The 19,710-nt window shown below is 36.7% G+C and overlaps 1 protein-coding gene across 1 annotated transcript in view; it reads right to left on the bottom strand.

The window, feature by feature from the left end:
- PCLO (piccolo presynaptic cytomatrix protein) overlaps window positions 1-19,710 on the bottom strand; it is a gene marked incomplete at both ends in the record, with an annotated part of 368,722 nt that overhangs the window by 153,233 nt on the left and 195,779 nt on the right. The window contains one exon of the mRNA XM_080625043.1: window positions 2,572-4,780. Within this exon, the coding sequence (XP_080481169.1) occupies window positions 2,572-4,780 (2,209 nt within the window). The remainder of the gene's footprint in view (window positions 1-2,571; window positions 4,781-19,710) is intronic.

The following is a 19,710-nucleotide window of genomic DNA, read 5'->3' as shown; positions in this document are numbered from 1 at the left end:
ACTCAGAAAATCTTTTCAATGGGAAGCTCTGGATATTGTGCTTCATTGACACTAAAAATGTTTTTTTAACCTGGTGAAGTTTGGAATCCTATTGTAGGTACTACTTAGGTGCTGAAGCCTGGTTTTAAGATTTATTGTGGTATGCAAGTGTGCCTAGTGAAAAACAGTCGGTTTGGCCTCAAAGTCCTAAATTTCTATTCTCTTCTGGTATTTATTATGTAAAATGACTATAAAAACTGAGCAGAAAGTCAAGCATATCTCTCAATTTGAATTGAAGAAAAACAATTTAAATTTAATATCTTGGCTTACATTAGTTTTTAAGTCTCTAAAGATGAACATTTGAGCTTTAGCACAAGAAGAGGTTTCCTAAGGTAGCACTTAAGACTGATTACTTTTAAGGAAATCTCATGAACACCATGCAAGAGCTTTCCACTGTCAGGACACTAAGAGCAAAGTACTGTACAGAGAAAAGAAGGTCATATCCTTCTGAAGAACTGTAATTGTTTCTTTGGAAGATTTTTTTATCTTACATCCAAATTATATGAATGTTTTTCAATTCAAGCCACTTGCTATTATAAAGCATATTTGAAAATAACATTATGAAGTGTGCTGATTTCCCAAGACTTTACATAAAATGGAGCAAAAATAAGATACTTGTAAAGAAACAAAAGCTTGACAGAAAGTAGAGAACTATTGCAAAAGTGGAAGCCTTGGTATTCAGCAACATTCATTCTAATAACGCACATGTGAATTCAGTTAAGAGTATTTCTAAGAGACTGTAACTAATCAGAGAGTAATTTAAAACTAAAACATGTTCAACCTAAAATGCAACATATTCCTTGTACAAATATGCAACAAACATAATGCACTGTAGTACAGAAATAGAATTTGCTATGCCTTGTTTATCTGTGGCAGAATAGCACCAAATAGGCTTTTTTTTTTTTGGTGCAGTTTGTTTTTCCTTAAGTTTTCAAGAGGAGAAGTCCTGTGTCTCACAATGTGACCTAGGATGACAAGTATTGTTGAGACAAGGTAACACCTACTTAATTAAGAACGATATGAATTGTGGCTTATGGGGTTCATCTCAACTGCCTTCAGATTTAATTACAGGACTCTGTGTGCTAAGAATTTAAGAACAGTAAAAACACTTAAGCTTCTGATAAAAAGCTGATGATCCTGAATCTTCCCTGAAACACAGACTTCATGAAGGGGTTGTAAATATCTAAGAAATAAGAAAAGAAACTTATAGAACAAAACTCTTCAATATATTGTAGTATCAAGGAGGGCAAATATATTCAGTTTTGTAATACTTATGAAAAATTCAGCATATGTAAAAAAGCCATAATGCAATAACGAATGGAGGTTAATATAAACCTGAAAAATAAACCATACTACTTCATAATCATGCAAATGTGTCTTTTGAGACAATCATTGCCATTTACAGACAATACAGCGCATGCAAAGTCGCTTTTATTGTGCAGTAATACACATAAGAAAAAATTAAGAGAGCGCATACAATTTTGAACATCTTAATTTCATTTTCTTTCAAACTGTCTTTATGATTTTTAAACAATTTAGAATATATTAAATCTGAACTGACTCAAACAAAACTGACACATATTTTGCAGTTATTTAGTACTCAACATCAGCTTTAACATTCTGCTATACTTACTCAGAAGAAACATTTTTAATTGCATTTAAAATACATCAGAAAGACCCCTTTCATAAACATAAGTGAGATAAACCCTTGTGCTTATTTGGCAGACATGTTGTATGGGGTGCATACAAAACCAGCTATGCTGCATAATCCATCATTAGAAGTAAAATATTTTATGCAAGTTTATTGAAGGATGAGATTGTCTTGCGCCATCCAAAGAGCAAGTTATCTTACATCATCACAATTTGGAATGCACAGAAGTTCACGTGACTGGATGCGTTCAACGAACTATACGTAGAATGTAATTTTGCCATCACGTTAAGCTCTATATGGTTTTAACATACAATATGTACTTAATGAACATACTATTTCTATATAAACATACATCTAACGTGATGCATCGGGAGATGGAATTATCAGTTCTCGAATTCTATTATGAAATTTCATGCAAATAAAATTTCTAGAGCTTTTTAGAGATTTGGGAGATTATTTCCAAATCCCAACAAACAATATTGCAAATAAGTTCAATGATCCACAGTCACAGGAAAGAGCTCCACAGAAAGACTGATGGTAGGGTCTGTATTGTACATGGAAATTTCTACACAACACTCTTAGAAAAGTAGACATCAACAAGTTAAAGGAAAATCCATAAGCAAACAAAAAAGTAAGCAAATCAACAGCAATATAGTAAGCATGCTAGAATAGCTTAACAAAATCCAGAAACTGATGTAAGGGTAAAATAAAAAATATCAAATAAACAAGACACATCAAACCCCCAAAATATAGATACAAAGAAGATGCACCAAGGAACAGAAAAAAGCATGATTCTTTGAAGTATAACAAAAATTAGACACATGCATAGAAATGAGGATTTGCGTTATGATAGTAAGATACCAGTCTGAGGCCTAATTTACCTTCACTGTCTGACATTGCATGCTGGAAGTCATCCATGATGAAGGCTATATCTCGATCATAGCCTCGAGTCCGTGACTCCTCCCTCATATGTTGCTGGACCTCAGGTAATGAATGGCTCGATCCAAATTGGTCCCTGGTATCTGCAGAAATTGGTGGCAAGGGTCCAGCTGCTGCTCTTGCCATGCCCATTGGCTGGCCAACAGGACTTAGTGGGCTCTCTTCCTCTGAGTTCTGCGCTACTATAGGGATCCTTCCCCTGCTTTGGCTAATAGGTAGACTGGTGGGTTTAGTTCTTCCAGAAGGTGCAGCATGGCTAAAGGAAACATCTAAAGGTTCAGCTTCCTGGGCTTTCAGTCTTAAAGAAGAACTGGAAGAATCCCTTTTCAATGACAAATCAAGCCCATACACTGAGGAGGGTCTAGATGAGGGCCTAGATCTACTACCACTGCTATAAGACTTGTCTGAATCATCTTGTAATGTGGATCTCATTGTTGGACCTAGTGCAGTCCCAAGGCCTGCTCCAATGGATGAAGTCAGTGCTGGCCCCATGTATTTCTGTTGGTCAGTGATGTTTTTTCTAAGGCCAAAAGTGATATCATCCTGAAGAAGCCTTGCCCTAGTTGTAATTCCCCCAAGTGTTGAAGTGCTAGAAGTCATATAGCTTGAATAGTCAGGCTCAAGGTCTCTGCTTTCTTGGATAGGTGAAAACTTTGTTAGTTTGGGGTCTATCAAAGCTTTCTTGTGTTTTGACTGCTTCTGGTAAAGGAGGGCTGCTGGGAGCTGCTTAGCAGCCTGTTTCTCAAGAGTAAGCCTACCTATGCTGTATTTCTCAGATTTTGGAAAATGCCTGTAGCTGCCCTCTGCGTGGTAATACTGTGACAGGCCAGCCAGATGATCAAGACTTTCTGCACCTCTACGGAACTCTTGTTTTATCTGGTGTTTCAGAAGTTTGAGCTCATAAGGGTCCTCCATTGGATCTTCATCAGCTTTAACATAGGAATGTAACCTAGAAGAAGTCTGCAGTGGTGCTAGGAAGTCTGACACTTCTTGTGCTCTCCTGGCCTCAGTTGTGCGAAGCAGTCGATCTGTTTTGGTCAGATCTTTCTCATGGAGGGTAAAACTGGAACCAAGTCCTCCTGTTCCTTTAGTAAGTTCTCCTATATCATCAATCAGCACATAATTTCGGGGTGTATGGTGGTGGTCTATATCTGCATAGAATGAATCTGCAGATATGCTTGATATAGGGCTGCTTGCTATGCTGTTTCTCTCATCTAGCCCTATCCTTAAGTCCAAGGTAGAGTATTTACTGCCCAGATGGGAAACTGCATAATTATTGTCAGTTGAAACTGGTGCTATCATGAGAGGCTGATTTCGAATTACATCATAGTTTGTTGTTATCTTAGGCTCCAAATACAATGTAGCTTGTCTTGGCTTTGGCTGTATCACCATCATCTGTGATGGGAGCTGATATGATGGCTGTTGTGATGGTGGAGGTTGGGCCTGTGGAGTATAGGACATAGTAGCTCCTGTTTGGAAAGCTGTCTGGGTCTGATAGGGTGAAACCTGCTGGTGATATAAAGGCTGCTGTTGTTGGTAATGTGATTGCTGTGTGAACTGAGTTGGTGCTTGAGTTGGCAGGGCAGGAGATGAATACTGATATTGAGCATATGGGCTTGTAGCAGGGGCAAACTGTGTTTCTGGCTGGGTTTGTGGTGGCATAAACTGGTTAAATTCTGTCTGGGGTGCAGTACGTGGTCTTTCCAAGCCATGCTGAGTTTCTATTCTGGTTGACCTAGTATTATTAACTTCACTGTCTGACATATAATCACGTTCTTCTGCTACTCCTTGGAGATAGGCACGCTCTCTCTTTTCTCTTTCTTTTAGTAAGGCTTCTTTTCTCCTATTAATACCCATTTCCAAGTATCTCAGCTTGGCATCTATTTCTTTTTCCTCCTCATCTAGCTCTGCTTGCTTTTTCCTAAGCTTGGCTGATTCACGTTCAACCAGATCCAATTCCCTGTCTATATCCTGAAGAATTTTGGCTCTGGCCATAGTGTTGGTCCTACAAATCCTTCTCCGTGAAACTGATCCCACAGAAGTATATGGCGACTGTGTTCCTGCTGTTGCTTCCTCTGGAGGTGGGTTGGGCAGAGTCCTCTTCACCTTTTTTTGAGTGCCTGATGGAGTAATGCTTGAAGAACCTTTTGTCTGCAACAAAAGAAACAAGACTGGATCACTATTTTGGAAGTTTGATGGCAAATTAAGAAGTGGTTTAATTTTCTTGTTTTTATGGTATGGCTTTATATCTTAACCATGCACTTTCTGTAATGGAGAGGAAAACTTGTGTTATCTGTGAATAAGCAGAAAATGTCATGAAAAAAATGCCATCAACCTGCTAAAGGTCAGGAATATAATCAATTTAACAAAATAAGGGTGTCACACACTAAGACTTTGTTTAGCCTAAGATTGAAAAGTTTACTTTATATTCCTGAACCTGAATTGAATGCAATTAAAAAGTTTTTTATTTTCATATGCTTATAAATGAACATGTACAGTGCATGTTAGTGTGGGAGAGGAATAAATATAGGCCTATGCATCTTCCTTTTATATAACATTTGGTAGAAAAATATATGTGTAATTATAAATGTACATATATATATTCATATATAAATATGTGTACAATCTATACAATCAAATAGAAGTCTCTGAGCCAGACACTGAGTGCATACTAAGCAGCTACAACTTGTACTGAAATCCAGACACCAAAGGAGAACTTTCTGGTGACAACACATCTGGCACAACAGGTAGTTCTGGATCAATGCCATAAATTTTGCCTCACCTCTGCTGCTACATATATATGTTTTCAGGGAAGATTCTTGGGCTTTACAAAAGTGCTATGCACTTTCTTGAGTTCACTGAAGACTTTCTTAACTGAAATTTGTTCTAGTTCCAATGCTACAATTTAAAACTTAAAAAAAAGTTAAGCAGAATAAAAATATAGGATCCTAGTTCAGTCCAGATGTCCGGACTTCCCAACAGTTAATGGTGGAAGTGTGATTCATCCTGATCTAGGGGAAGTATTTACCTTAGGCTGATGAGTCATTTTATGGAAGTGCCTATCTCTCTCCATCAACTAGACACTGCAACTGGTTAAATGCAACCTAAATTGCACCCTAATTTACAAGTGAGTTTGAGAAGTTCTTTTTATTTTTTTAATATATTTAGGCCCACAAAGAATGCAGGTACATTACCCAGTGGGACCTGAATGACTTTGAAATTGTATCGTACCACCCAAGTAGTTTCCTGCAAATTTTGCCTTAGTAAAGGAAAAGAGATTGAACTATACACATACACTAAAAAAAATCACCTCAGCCATCATGGAATGCAGCTGTGTTAATAGCAAAATATGGAAACACTTTAGTACAGTTTAATAAGGAAAGTAAAAAGAGTATTAACCAACTGAAGTCTCCTGCCTCTGCAGGCAAGGCCAGCACTTTTAGCAAGCATTAACTGTTACTAATTAAACATTTGATTTCTTCTGAAACAAATGTTACTTCACTTAGATAAAAAGTTAACAAGATTAATTTTAATTATGAGTTTATAAATCACTATTTTCTCTGTTTATTCTAATATGCCATCAAGAAATGGTGAAAGATTTTAGAAAGTGTTGACAACTCTCTTTTGCTGCTCCTCTGTTGCCCAACCTTAGCAAATCACAATAATCAACACATCATTTGTCACAGATCTTCAAAGAAACATTCACTACCTTTTCAAGTGTCACTTAAGATCTTTTCATCCTCTTCATCTAAATTCCATCACCTTTTGCATGTCTCAGATTTCAATAAATGCAATTTAATTTCATTTTCAGCTTCCTGTGGCCATTTCCCAAACTCATGTTGTGCCAACAAATCAAAGAAACTAATTTTCTCTTGCTCAGTGTGTACTTATAATCAAAAACAAATTAATCATCTACAGTAGGTCTGGTTGACTAAAAATTTGTATTGTACATTCTGTGCAATACCACTGCTATTTCCCCCTCCCAAGCTGAAAGAGCAATCACAGATGGTGAAGCAGTCACAGATGGTCACTGGTATTGGGGAAGAGCTATTAATAACACACTCATTAAAAGGTCTATAATACATATGCAATTATTATTTTCAGGTGACAGTTAAGTTGCTGATGAATAAATCCTAGAATCAGCTTAGAATACATTTTATAAAAAAACAAACCAAAACAAAAATCTTGGTTTTATATCTTTGTCTACATATAAAGAAACTCAGACTAATAGTACAGGAAGATGCACCACTTGCTTTTGAAAAAGTATTGATAACCTCTAGTTCTTAGCTGCTATTCTCACAAAAGGCAAATCTTAATCATTTTTACTTGATTTTATATTGGACTCAGAAAAAATAAATGTATTTTAGTACTGTGATAATATATATGAGTTCTTTTTCTTCTTCCTGGATATTCTCAGCATCAGTCATATTAGCATGTTACTTGGGAATTGCTTTAGTAGCCTGAAGGGATTTGCAACTGCAGTATTTTGACAGGTAACTTTAGAATAGTTGTTAAATTCAGGGTTTGCATTTTGTTGCATTCGTTAATCAGTAAGGAAAAAAAGACAAGCTAGGAGTGAAATTCACCAAATTCTAATCTCTTTATCACAAAGAACTGGGAGTGGAAAGGAGTAATTGTGCTGCCTAGCCTTACCCCATTAGTTTTGGTTCCTGTAACCCATGTATAATGTTACACATACTTTAGTTTTAAAGTATCCAAAGGAAAGATGGGGCAGAAACCTTCATGAGACTACTCTGGAGCCAAAGAAACCTATCAAATACAGGTAGGCTTAGGTTCTACAATTACCGGTCAAAGGTTATGTTGTATGTCAGGCAGGTGACTTTAGCAAGCTCCCTGTCTAAATAAGCCATGAAGTTTTCTTCCCTATTTTATCACATTTTCCATCTTATTCATTCTTACCCATTTGCTTCTAGCCTTCTACCCTCACTAATTTGTCAAAGTCATTCTGTGTTTAGCAAATGGTCAGGCTAAATGCTGACTGCAAACCTCAAGAAGTAGCTTTTTTCTGCTTCTTGTTTCACCATGACCACCTTATAAACATTATTAGTTTATTTCTGATCCTTGTACATGGTGAGAATTCCACACGAGTCTGGGACATTCTTTCAGGATGGACATAATGGTAATACGATCTACTTCTGAGGCAAAATTGACAACTGAAATAAGTCCAAAACTTTTGCTGGAGATAAAGCTACAGATATGCCCTCCCCAATAATACAGACTAAAGAACTGAGGAAGAAAAACAATCTCTTGATAATAAAGAGGAGAAAAACGCACTCCTCAGTCTTGCAATTCAATGACAACATCACAGTGAGGAACAAAAAACACTGAGCTGAAGGTTGCATGCAAACAGATTCAGCAAAAAACTTTCTTTTCCGGCTTGCCAATACATATTAGTCTTGATGTGCTTTATCTCCTGAGTTTTAATTTTTATAGGGCATCTGGACAAAGACTTGTGAACCCTGTTAAACTGTGTGGTGACTCTGGAACAATTCCTTTGAGATGATCATCTTATTCCTTGTGAATCTTTGTGAAAATATTTTTTCTACCTATTTTTGTCTCTTCCAATTTGATGGCCTTGCTCACAAGGCCAGCAAGACTGACCCACTACAAGAATCAGTCAAACACTAGAAAATACTCATAATGATCCACTGCTTTTACCTGTTTTAAGAAGATAGTTTACTTTGGAGGACTAAATGGCTCAGGAGATTTGTGATGAATTTCTACCTCTAAACACTGTGTTTGATTCTAGTTACTCAACCTTTCTCCTCTTCTCAGATGCATTTGTTTTAATAAGATATGATGCCGTTCTTGCATCATCCCCTGTCTCTGCTCATCTTGTCATGTTTGCATATTAGCTTCATTTGCTCAAAGAACTGGGTGTACAACTCATGTACTACTTGCATATTTTGGATTTTAGTAGCAAATATGTAACTCTCCTTACTAATTTTCCTTTCAACACTTTCTATGATCACAACACAAACAAACTTAAACTTCTTCTGACCTCTTCAGAGCTGACAAAATAGACCTGCATCTATACATGTTTTTTGGTACCAGTAGGGAGAAATCCTGAAAAAATGCATACACTATGTATACATATATGCATATGCACAAACCAATTACAGTTGCAATGATGGCATCCTTATTAGAGTTTGCCACCACCTATCTATGTAATAGACACAGTGATGTCAGACTACGTACAGAGTGTGATGCTATGAAAAAACAAAGGTAAAGTGGGTCATAGCTGAAGCCAATATTCTGCCACAGTCCTCTGAAGATGCAACAGCATGGTAAAAAGGCTGTTCTACACTCTAGAGAAACAAAACCTTACCAGGGTAAGGTTTCCTGAAGCATCTGGTGTTGACTTGCAACAGACTTGAAACGTCAGCAGAAAGTTGGCTGTACTTTGTATCAGAAATCAATGGAAATAATATTTTCTGCCTTCAAGCAACAGCTGTGCATTCAATATGCTTGGTCACCAAACTCATAACTAGCATCAGCTTGAGAGTTGCAAGTGGATGTGTTAGATTAAATTACTGGCAATAAATTGTCTGCATACAGAAAAGATGTCAGGCAGTGGAGGGACAGAAATTATTCTCATATTCAGAAAACAGGTCACTTTATGTAAGGACCAATGCAGGTTACTAAGGCAGCAATGGGGTAGAAGGTGAAGTCTGTGCTGCAGCTCTTTGTGTTCCAGCTGTCATACTTGAGGACTTTTCATCTATCAAAAAACTTCCCAAATGCAATCCTTCCAAACTACAAATCACACAGTAAAAAATGCAATTGTAATGAAGCCATTTAGCTTATGAAAGTTTGGTATGTGTTACTTGGTATTACAGTATGTGCTCTTCATCATTAGAAACACATCAGTAAGAACAGTTAGAAAGTTTGGCAATTCATTATATTAAACAATTTACTTCAAAGAATCTAAGAAAATCAGTTACCATTCATAAAGAACCTTTTGGTAATTTAACAGTATGTTTAAAGTTGCTTCTAAATGAAACTTAATTCCAAAAGATATTAGCATAACACACTAACATTAGATTACTTCATTGTAAGTATGGGATCCTTAACTGCATTTTCTTGTAGGATGCAGAGATATTGGACAAGTTTTGTAGCATGTCCTGTGCAAAGCTTGACCTGTGGACCATTCTGGACTTAATATCGATTATGTGGTAACCACTGATTAGACGGGACCAGCTTTGTTAGCCCTTGGTAACAAACTAAGCAAGATAACTGAGAAAACTTCTCTCCACTGGCTGACAGGGCCACTTTTATGGCACAAAGAACAGAGTGCGATCTGAACTCAAAAGGTAAAGGGAAGCAGAAGAATAGTGCATGGTAAGGAACACATATTAAAACATGTATTTATAAAAGCTGGTCTCCTCAGCAGTGCTGAGAATGGAGTAATACACATTCTGATCAAATTCTAATCATCAGCAAAAAAACCTATTAGCCAACCTGTACTCCCTTGGCTTCTCTGCCAGTGCCGGCAAGGAGAGTAGAAGATTAATTTGATGAGCTGAATTTGGCCTTGTTTATGGGAGGAAAATACCCAGCTTTATGAATAATATACTAGAGCTTTCTTTTAATGTGGCTCTTGCCTTTTTCTCTTCTGCAAGAATTTTGCTGTAGGGACTGAACTGTCAGGCAGAAAAATAGTTTCTAAATCATTACGCAGCAATGCTGAGATGCCACTCAGCCTGATTTTCTCTTTCTATTTTTTTTTGTTGTTGTTGGTTTTTTTTTCACTCCCTTGGAGGTAAATTTCTGTTCTATTAAAAATAATACAAATTTTTTAGAAATAGTCTATTCCAAAACAGCAATAATTTTCCAGATTTTTATTTCATTTGTGTCAGTCACTCATTCTTCAGTTGAGCACTTCTATACTTTCCATCCTTTTACTCCTTTCATTTTCTCTGTGAAATTGTTTGAAATTGCCATTTTCACTTCAAATGCAAAGGGAACAGCACAGTGCTCTTCCCAACAGCTGACGTGACATGAGATAACAACTTCTTTCCTCAGTTAAACACATAAAAGACCATATGCTTCTTTTGATCTCGAGAGGAGAAAGGAGAAGTTCAATGGAAATTTGATATGCAAAGTACAGACAGATGTGGACCTTACACAGTGATTTTCAAAGGAATCTAAACCTATGTTTCATCTGCTTTATAAGAGTAGGCATAATAGTTCTCACTCATTTGCATAGGAGAGACAGTTTTACATAGACTAACCAATTTGTGATTCATTTGGAACAGGACTGACAACTTTTGCCTATAAGGGCAACGGGGCATTTCCCTCCTCAATCTATATTGATAAAGCTTAGGAATAGCAGTTTAAATCAGCAGAAATGCATCAGTGGAAAATCAGCTTGTGAGAAGAATAAAATCCAGTGCTTTGAAACTTTGACTTTAAGTAGCGTAACTGTAACAATACTCCATATATGTACGTTTCACTGATTTTAGACAACATCCACATTATTCACAAGCTCATGTTTTCATTTCTTCAGCTTCTATCTACAAGCAATTTCTACACTGTTTTCTTTTTCAGCTCACTGGAGACACAGCAGTCTCTTCACCAATTTCCCTCAGCACAATTCACTACTGTTTGTCAATTTTTCCTTCCATAGCTCAAGCCTTATATAAAAGGAAAACATTTCTGGTTAACACATACAGCATCATCATCTTCAAAATTCAACTGGAAACAATTATTTTCTTTCTTATTCTTAATTTGCCTCTGCAATTCTTTGCTGCTTTTCTTTGTAATCATATTACTTGTCTTTTCAAAGTATGGTGGGATACAAGTTTATCCAAGAGATTCACTGTTCAATTAATATTAAACATCTGTAGAATTACACGTATCTCAGCTGCTCTAGCATGGGGAAAAAAATCTCTGACAGATTGATTCAGATGATGGGCTAACAGAAAGAGTTAAACTGTCAGAGTTGAGCACTGCTTCTGCATTGAAATCTCTGTATGAAACGAGATTAATATTTTTACCCGCTATTCAATCTCTGAAAAAAAAGACAAAAAAAAAAAAAAAAGAAGGAAAAATAGGAAAAAAAGGAAGAGGAAAGGGGAAAGGAAAGGATAATAGAAAAATGCTCTCCTCAAACCAGAAGAACATGGTCAGAATTTCTTCTCTGAATGACAAATACGATTTCATACGATGTTATAAACATCTTGAAAACACTGCAGGAAATATATAGCTGCTGTTAGGCAATATCTACTGATGCTTACTAAATGTTTGTCTTTGTATGCTTTGTACTAAAATAGGTTAACACTTCTTAAGCATTTTGTTTATATATCTTTATATTAAAATCTATCAAGAGAGTTCACAGAAAGAAAATAGTATTCTACCACTGCTAAAATACTTTGGGTTTAGTACCAACTCCAGTTAGTACTCTGAGTGCTGCAGCACTACAGTCCTACTCAGGACAGAAGCCTGAATCTGCTAAGGAATTCAGAATAAATACTTTTGTCTGTGAATTAAAATCTTTCCCTACTTGTAAATTTTAAGAAAGTAGTCCTATTTTTGTTTAAAAGACAAAAGAATCCAAATGAATGGATTTATCTAGATGGTATCTTCTTCATGATTCATGAAAGTTTCTGAAGAGGAGTAAACTGAAACATATTCTGCTTTGACAATCCACAAGATTATGAAATAACTGACAAAACAGAGAATGAGGTACATGGAACAACGTACCGCATAACAGTAAGATGGAAAAGAGGAAGATTCAATATCTGAAGAAATACTAATGGCAAAGCTAGAATTGCTATGAGGTAGGTGCTTAACAAGATAATGACAAAGCCTGTAGATTCATGGTGACTCTACTATACTATAACACAGCATACTACACTGTAACATAATGTTTCTTAATCACTTATTACTTCTTTTTCCCCCCATATTGTTTCACTGACAGTCTAAGAGACATTTTACATAAATACAGAGGATACTCAGAACTTCACAGCCTAACCTGTGGAAAGTTATAAAAAGTTCTGTGAAGCAGATGGACTACTTGATGACTCTGCTGGGTCAAAATACAACAGGCCCACAGTTCCTCTGTCTCCAGCACAGCCTGGTTTTGGATTATCTAACTAATGACCCTGGACTGTGCCTCAGTAATATGTTCTGATACAGAGGCAATGTGATTCTGCCGTTGGTAATTCAAATCAGTTATATTAAAGGGTATTTTGCCGAAGTTTTAATTGTTAGCTTCAGGATTAGCTGATCATGAAGCTGTTCGTGGCAATACGAAAAGACATCAGTCATCTTCACAAGGTCCTTAGAATAAATCTTTTACACATAATACCACATCCCCATCATGGACTCATTCACTCATAGTAATTAATAATATACTGTGTCTCATCATGCAACACACAAATCATTATGTGTCATTCCGCTCAGAATAAATAATTCTATTTGAAATCCAGATCTCATCTATGAAAAATTTTACTGGATGATAAAGTCTTTTCCCAGTCAATGAGAACATACTTTTAAAATCTCTTCCTTTACAATCTAACTGAGAATCCTGGCCAGAAAATGCTGGTGAGAAAAATTCAGAACAGTTTACTTATCAGTAGGATATGCATATGCTGAATTAACACCATCTGTTTCCAACTGGTATCAGATTACTTTGCAAACTTTTAGCTATAAGAAAAAAAAAAAAAAAAAGAAAGAAAATCAACACCAAAACCCCCTCTATATATGAAAGCAAGGAAATATTAATCTTGTTTTACAGGAAAACAAACAAACAAAAAAAGGTGTGTGAAAATCTTGGCTTTTTCTGCCTCTCCTTCACTACTGACTTCCACCAAAGAATAGTAGCTGATGGCACTCCACATGCTGTGCCACAGCCCTTGTTTATTCGCAAGAGTGAGGATTCATCTGCCCAAGCACAGACATGATGTACAGAGCTAATCTGAGCTAGTCCTCCAGACTACTGAACTGAAAGCAAGTGCCATTTTTCTTCAGCTCACTTTATCACACCCATTTCTCTGACTGTAGAACAGCCACATGTAACACACATCACCTGTAAATATCTCAAGACACAGGAGGTCAGTCCCACTCCTAGCAGCTGCAGCAGTTTGAATTTCTGCTTCTGGCTCCTTGTGTAGGATCTGTTCTCTAGCAGAGTTTTAATCCTTTTCTCTGTACAGGAATCACCACCTCTGCAGTTCTGCAGAAATGACACCTCTCCTCAGCAATCAAAAGCTTTAGGTTTGGCTCAGTTTGATAGTTCAGGCAGTATTTGTTTTATTCTGCATTCATGACGCTTTGCTTCCCTGGTTTAAGATTAAAGATGGCAGAGTGAGCAGAGCTCTAGACTAAACACTTTCTCTAAAATGTGGTTTGTGCTGGGGAACAATGGCCTGTAACTCCTGTTGTAAGACATGGATTAGACAAACTCACCAAGTGCTTACCTGCTTAATTCAGGTCTTTTTATACACACCACAGCTAAACCTTCTCTTTAGCCTGAGCAGGGCTTCTGCTCAGCCCTGACTTCATTCATACTGTTGTGCACCTGAAGAACAATCTGCATCAAATAGCCTCCTCTTTCCAAAAGTGCCTTTAAATTTACTAATGCAACACATTCTACTGCTAAAAAACACATTTGCTTTTTCAGTTCTGTCAGGCTTTTCAAGTTCTGTAACGACTAATAGTGCTTCATGGTGACTACACAGTAGTCCATATCCCAGCATTACACACTATTAGAATAGAATAGTGGGAAAAAGGCAGAATAGAAACAAAAAGTTTATGAAACTCTCTTTGGCTGCTGACACCTGGCTTCCAGGCTTCACTCCATTTCAACAAATCACCAGCTTTCTGGTCCGCAGCAAATTCTGCATCATCCCCTCTGCATCAGCTGGACAATTTGCTTTCTCCATCAGCTCAGGTTCTGAGTCCATTCCTCTCGCTTTTCTACAGCTTCCCAGTGTCTTCCCTTGTGCCTGAAACTTTATTTTCCCTCTCCCTCCACCTCTCCTTTTCTGAAGCATGAGAACTCTTCCTAAAATACCCTCAGTTGCTCCCAGGACAGGAACAATCTCACTTTCTCCAGAAGCTTCCAGCCAACCCAATCCTCTCCCTTTTTTAAAGCAGTGTAACTGAACCTGACAACAAACACAAAATAGATGGTCTGCCACAGATGGCTAAACCTACAAAGTGTGAAAACCACTCACAGTATGTCCAGATTTTCCATTATACTTTTGCTACAGCGAGAGAGTGTACTAGCCAGACCACACAAAACCTCATATTCCTATTCTTACTCTCATATAAATATGGCTATTTCCAGTTTGATATAAACCCATTTCCAAGTGACACAAGTTAAACAAAACCAAATCAACCTCTCCACCCACCCAACCACAATGTTTTCAAAGAAGGCATTAATACTGAATGAACGTGCTGTACTGATATAGAACAGAACTTCTTCTCATGGAAGAAAAATAGTTTTCATTGTGTTGTCTGTTTAAATTTATACCATTTTTTTCTTTTCAAACAAAAAAAGGTATCTTAAATGGCATGAAACCATTTATTCAAAGTTTACCTGGTTTTTGTTTGTTGGGATTTTTTTATTGTTTTTCTTGTATATTACACCAGATCTACTCTACGGAGCTGGGAAAGGACAATGGCAACGTCTCATCATTAGACAGTATTTAAAAGTTGGCTGGACATCAGCACCAGCTCTTCACAAAAGAAAACTAGTCAAGACACACAACTCAGTCTTGATTAGCTCAATTGGGAAAAAAAACTGGGAGAAAGTCATGATATTTAGAACAGCCTTCATCTTTTCTAAGTATAAATGGACACAATATTTATACCTGACAGTTTTAGCAATTATTAACTAGCAATTTATATAACACTGAAACCAAAATTCGTTTTCTGAAGAGGAATTCAGAGTGTTCCACTCCTGGATAGTTTCAATCAGATGACAGCCTTGCAGGCTATGTGATATTTAACACAACTGTGTAGAGTTGAGGAAGAAGAAAGAAGTAACCTTTAATGAATTTTCTTCCTACTATTTTAATAGCAATTACACTATTTTAGAATCATGACCTTCCTGTTTCCATTCTGCTTACTGTGACAAGCAGGACAGGAAGAGAGAGATTTGGCAACTTTTAAACGCTAATGAAGTTAAAAATAAAGAAAAGGCAGCAGAAAAAAAAAAAGCAGAAGTTAATGTGAAAGATGTGCCACTTGCATTTTCTAACCTTATATTTGTATAAAAAAAAAAATGTACAATGAAAATTCTTATGATTGACCTGGAATCCAAGATATACTTTCACTAGAGATACAAAAGGAAAAAGGTTCTTCCACTCCACATATTCAGAGCCTCTAATTACCCTTGTTCCAAACCATTCTTTGTCCACCACTGCCATAGCTCAAAATAAATCTAAATAAAAAGCAGCTTTACTTTAATACATACATATGGACTATACTAATTACCCTAAGCAGGCAGTGCAAAGTGAGTTTTATGATAAAAACACAGGAAATAAACAGCAAAAGATGTTTACAAGATGAATACACATTTGGGTTGGCTGAACAGTGATGGAGATTATATTGACTGAAGAATTACTGATGGCATTTCCCTCAGAATGCATCATCTGTGAGCACTGTGTATTAGTATGCAATTCCTTATCATATTGTTTGAACATCAATTTACCCATAAACTGTACTGAAGTCATGATGAAGGATTTTTCTTTATCTGCTGCACTCACTTTCTGGAAAACATTAAATGACTTTGTATCTGACCATAGCTAACATTTTTAACCTATAATGCTTTTCTACCACAGTTTCAAGTCCTTATTATGGCTTTTTACAAGTTACATATTCATGAAATATAACTACAATGCTGTAATATAATAATAATTCAAGAGATGTAAGATGGCAATGATTTAGAAAACAGAATACATATCCAATATATTTTAGTAACATAATCAAAGTAACATAAGAAGAACAAGTGGGGTTTTTTCTACTTTCAGAATAATTAAAATTCTGGATCAAGTTAGGAGGAACCCACTGGCACAAGAGTCTCCTCCAAAAAGTAAACCTTGAGCAATTTGTAAGACTTAAAAAGAAGACTTTGAAGAGGAGTGAAAGGTGATATTATTACTTTATAACTTGCTCATAGATCTAGATCAGAGCATAGGAGCAGCCTATTCCATTCAAGAGTAATTTCCTTAACTCCTACACTCATACAATGAAGCCCCCAACACCACGCAGTCTTCCTACACAGCTGTTCTGAAAGAACACTGGAAAAGCACTGCATCACTTATATGGGCCATATACATGAAGAATATACTCCATGTCTTGTGCAAAAATCGTGTTTGTATGTAAAAAGTATGTTGTTTCCTGTGTGTAATTCTCTAGCTCACACCAGGAAGAGTAAGCACCCAGTCATCTTCTCAAAGCACTGAGTATTTTCTAAGATATATATCTGTATTTTCTGTTCTGTCTTCAGTTCAAAAAGAAAGAAAAATTTTATACATATAAAAAAAAAGTGTGGCATTTAACACTTAGCATTAAGTAAATATTTAAAAGAAATATGGTTAGCTCTCCACGGCTAAGCTAAATTCTGTTACAGAGGATGACACCTAACCTCAGAAGCTATCTCATCCTTTACTGAAAAGAAATGAATCGGTCACTGTGATGAAGAAAATGATGAATTAGATGGACTTTGATCTGCATTTGTGCTATGGATCCTATCTTCATGAAGCTACATTTCAATTGCTGAACTGCACATGAAAAAAAAGCCAAACACCTGAAAACTTTCAGCTTGTTCTATTTCAGTTTATTCTTTCTGTACAACCAACTAAGGAGAAGCTACAAAGCATTGATTTCAATTTACTTTTTCTCACTTTGCCACTATATTTCCAAATTATGTTCAAACTCTGAATATTCTGAACTGCAGGCAAAATATTTTCAACACCTTTATGAAAGTCTTGAAGATTAATAGCAAATTACTAGGAATCCTACACCTTTCAGCAGAGAACCCACAAGTGATGACAATGACTTTCAGATAGAGGATCAAAAATATACTGGAATTTTAAAGCATTTTTATGTTTCTCTCCATTACCTAATTACCCAGTGTTTAGTATAAAGAAATTAAAACACACGATATTTCAAATTTGCATTCTTTGTGAGCAGGACATCTTTCCTGTTCCGTCTTGTTTCTTAATTTATTGCTCATTCCAGTGCTTGTGTAACAAAACATATCAATATGGGTAAGATACACATCAAAGTAAGTTACTAGAGACTGATAAAACCGGAATCACAATCTGATGCAAAATGAGACTTCTACAGTCTCAGCTATTCTATTAATATCTCCAGTTCAATACATACATTCAGAGCTATTTTATATATATCGAACCCCTTCTGGGCTTAGAAGCAAATGGAGGTGATTAGCACTCTCTGTCACTTCCCACCATTTACCTTATTGACTGTATTGTCAATACTTCCAGAACAAGTCAGTCAATCGGAAATTCTTCTCCATTAATAAAACCTCTTTTTTTCCCTCCCCAAACTACTTCAGGTAGGATCAGATGTAGAGGAAAAAACAACCCATACCTGTTTGTTTGTTCTGCTGTTTGGTTGGTTTTAATCCGGATAGGGAAAAATGTGTTTAAGGGGAATCACTCTATTTTTTCAGCTTGCCAGCTGCCACAGTCTCATTTTTACTTTCTTGCCATAAGCAGCTGGCTACCACTATAACAAAACTCCTTTCTTTTTTCCTGTGCAAACTTGAACTTCTCCAATATAAAATTCAGATTTAAGGGATATTTTTTTACTGGAAAATTTCCAATGGCACTATTTCAGTCATTTAAATAAACAGAGTGAAGGTGACAATTTGGCTGACATAGAAACATTGCCAGAAACTGGTGCGAATACTAATGAGGTAAAAGATTCATGAAGCCAGCAAACATGCTTTAAAGCAATGACTAAATGGTGAAAGTGGAAGTGACATGAAGAAAGATAAAAGGGAGAAAATAATATGGTTAAAAAATGACAGGAAGAAAGAATGGGGAGAAAGAGAAGGACTAACAAAAGTTTGAAGAATGGATGAAGAGGTTCCACAGGCTAAACAAAACAGGAATATGTGTATATCCAGTGTAGTCTGGATGCAAGTGATTGTAGAAGCATCTATGCATTACATGCCTATAAACAGGCACTAGTTTTTACTATGAAGGGATGATTTCTCTAAACTTTAGTGTATTAAAAAAAAATCTGGAAAAAAAAACCCGGAGGAGGTTCTAGTGGCACACCTCCCTCCCAGCAATTTCCCAAATTACTTTAACCTAATTACTGTGTTTGAAAGCTTAGTAGGGGGCATAGGCTAGTGTTTCCTGAACTGTACTGTGTATTTCTTTATGAAGCTGCAGAGGAAGTGCTTGAGGGAACATAATTTGTTTCTGAAGTGAAGCAGCACAGCAACTCGAGTGTTGCTGCACTCCAGCTAACGAGAACAGCAACGCTAACTAGAACAGTGGGACTCAGATGGAATAGTTTCCCATACTGTTCCCATCCTATTTTATATCCACCCAAAGCACTAAAATTCTTGACTAGAGAGCGCAGCACAGGCCCAGGGCTTGAGGAGAGTGGCTGTTCTATGACGACAGGCTAAGGGAACTGAGCAACTTCAGCTTGGAAGAAAACAGGTAATTGCTGTCTTCAGCTCTTAGATGCAGCACTTAGGAAAGGTCAGATTCAAACTCTTTTAAGAGATGCACAGTGAAGGACAGAAGGCATAGGCTGCACACAGGAAATGAAGCATTCTTCACCATGAGAACAGTGAAGTCCCATAACAGAATGCCTAGAGAGACGGTATAATCTCCATCCTTGGAGATTTTCAACATTTGGCTGGACAAGCCTACTAGTCTTCTGGTCTAACTTTGAAATTAGCCCAGCTCTGAGGTGGAAGTGGAACTATATGATCTCCACAGAGCCTTCCCAATTGGATTTGTTGATGATCCTTTTCTCATTCACTGTGATGGCTGAGGAGTTTAGATAGTTAATGTTTGAAAACATGACAAAGACACCAACATCCTGGATTTACTGCCAAA

Source organism: Psittacula echo (genome assembly GCF_963264785.1).
Source record: "Psittacula echo genome assembly, chromosome: 1".
Taxonomy (NCBI): Eukaryota; Metazoa; Chordata; class Aves; order Psittaciformes; family Psittacidae; genus Psittacula; species Psittacula echo.
Note: the sequence above shows the minus strand (reverse complement) of the source record. Positions and strands in the feature narration are given on the sequence as shown.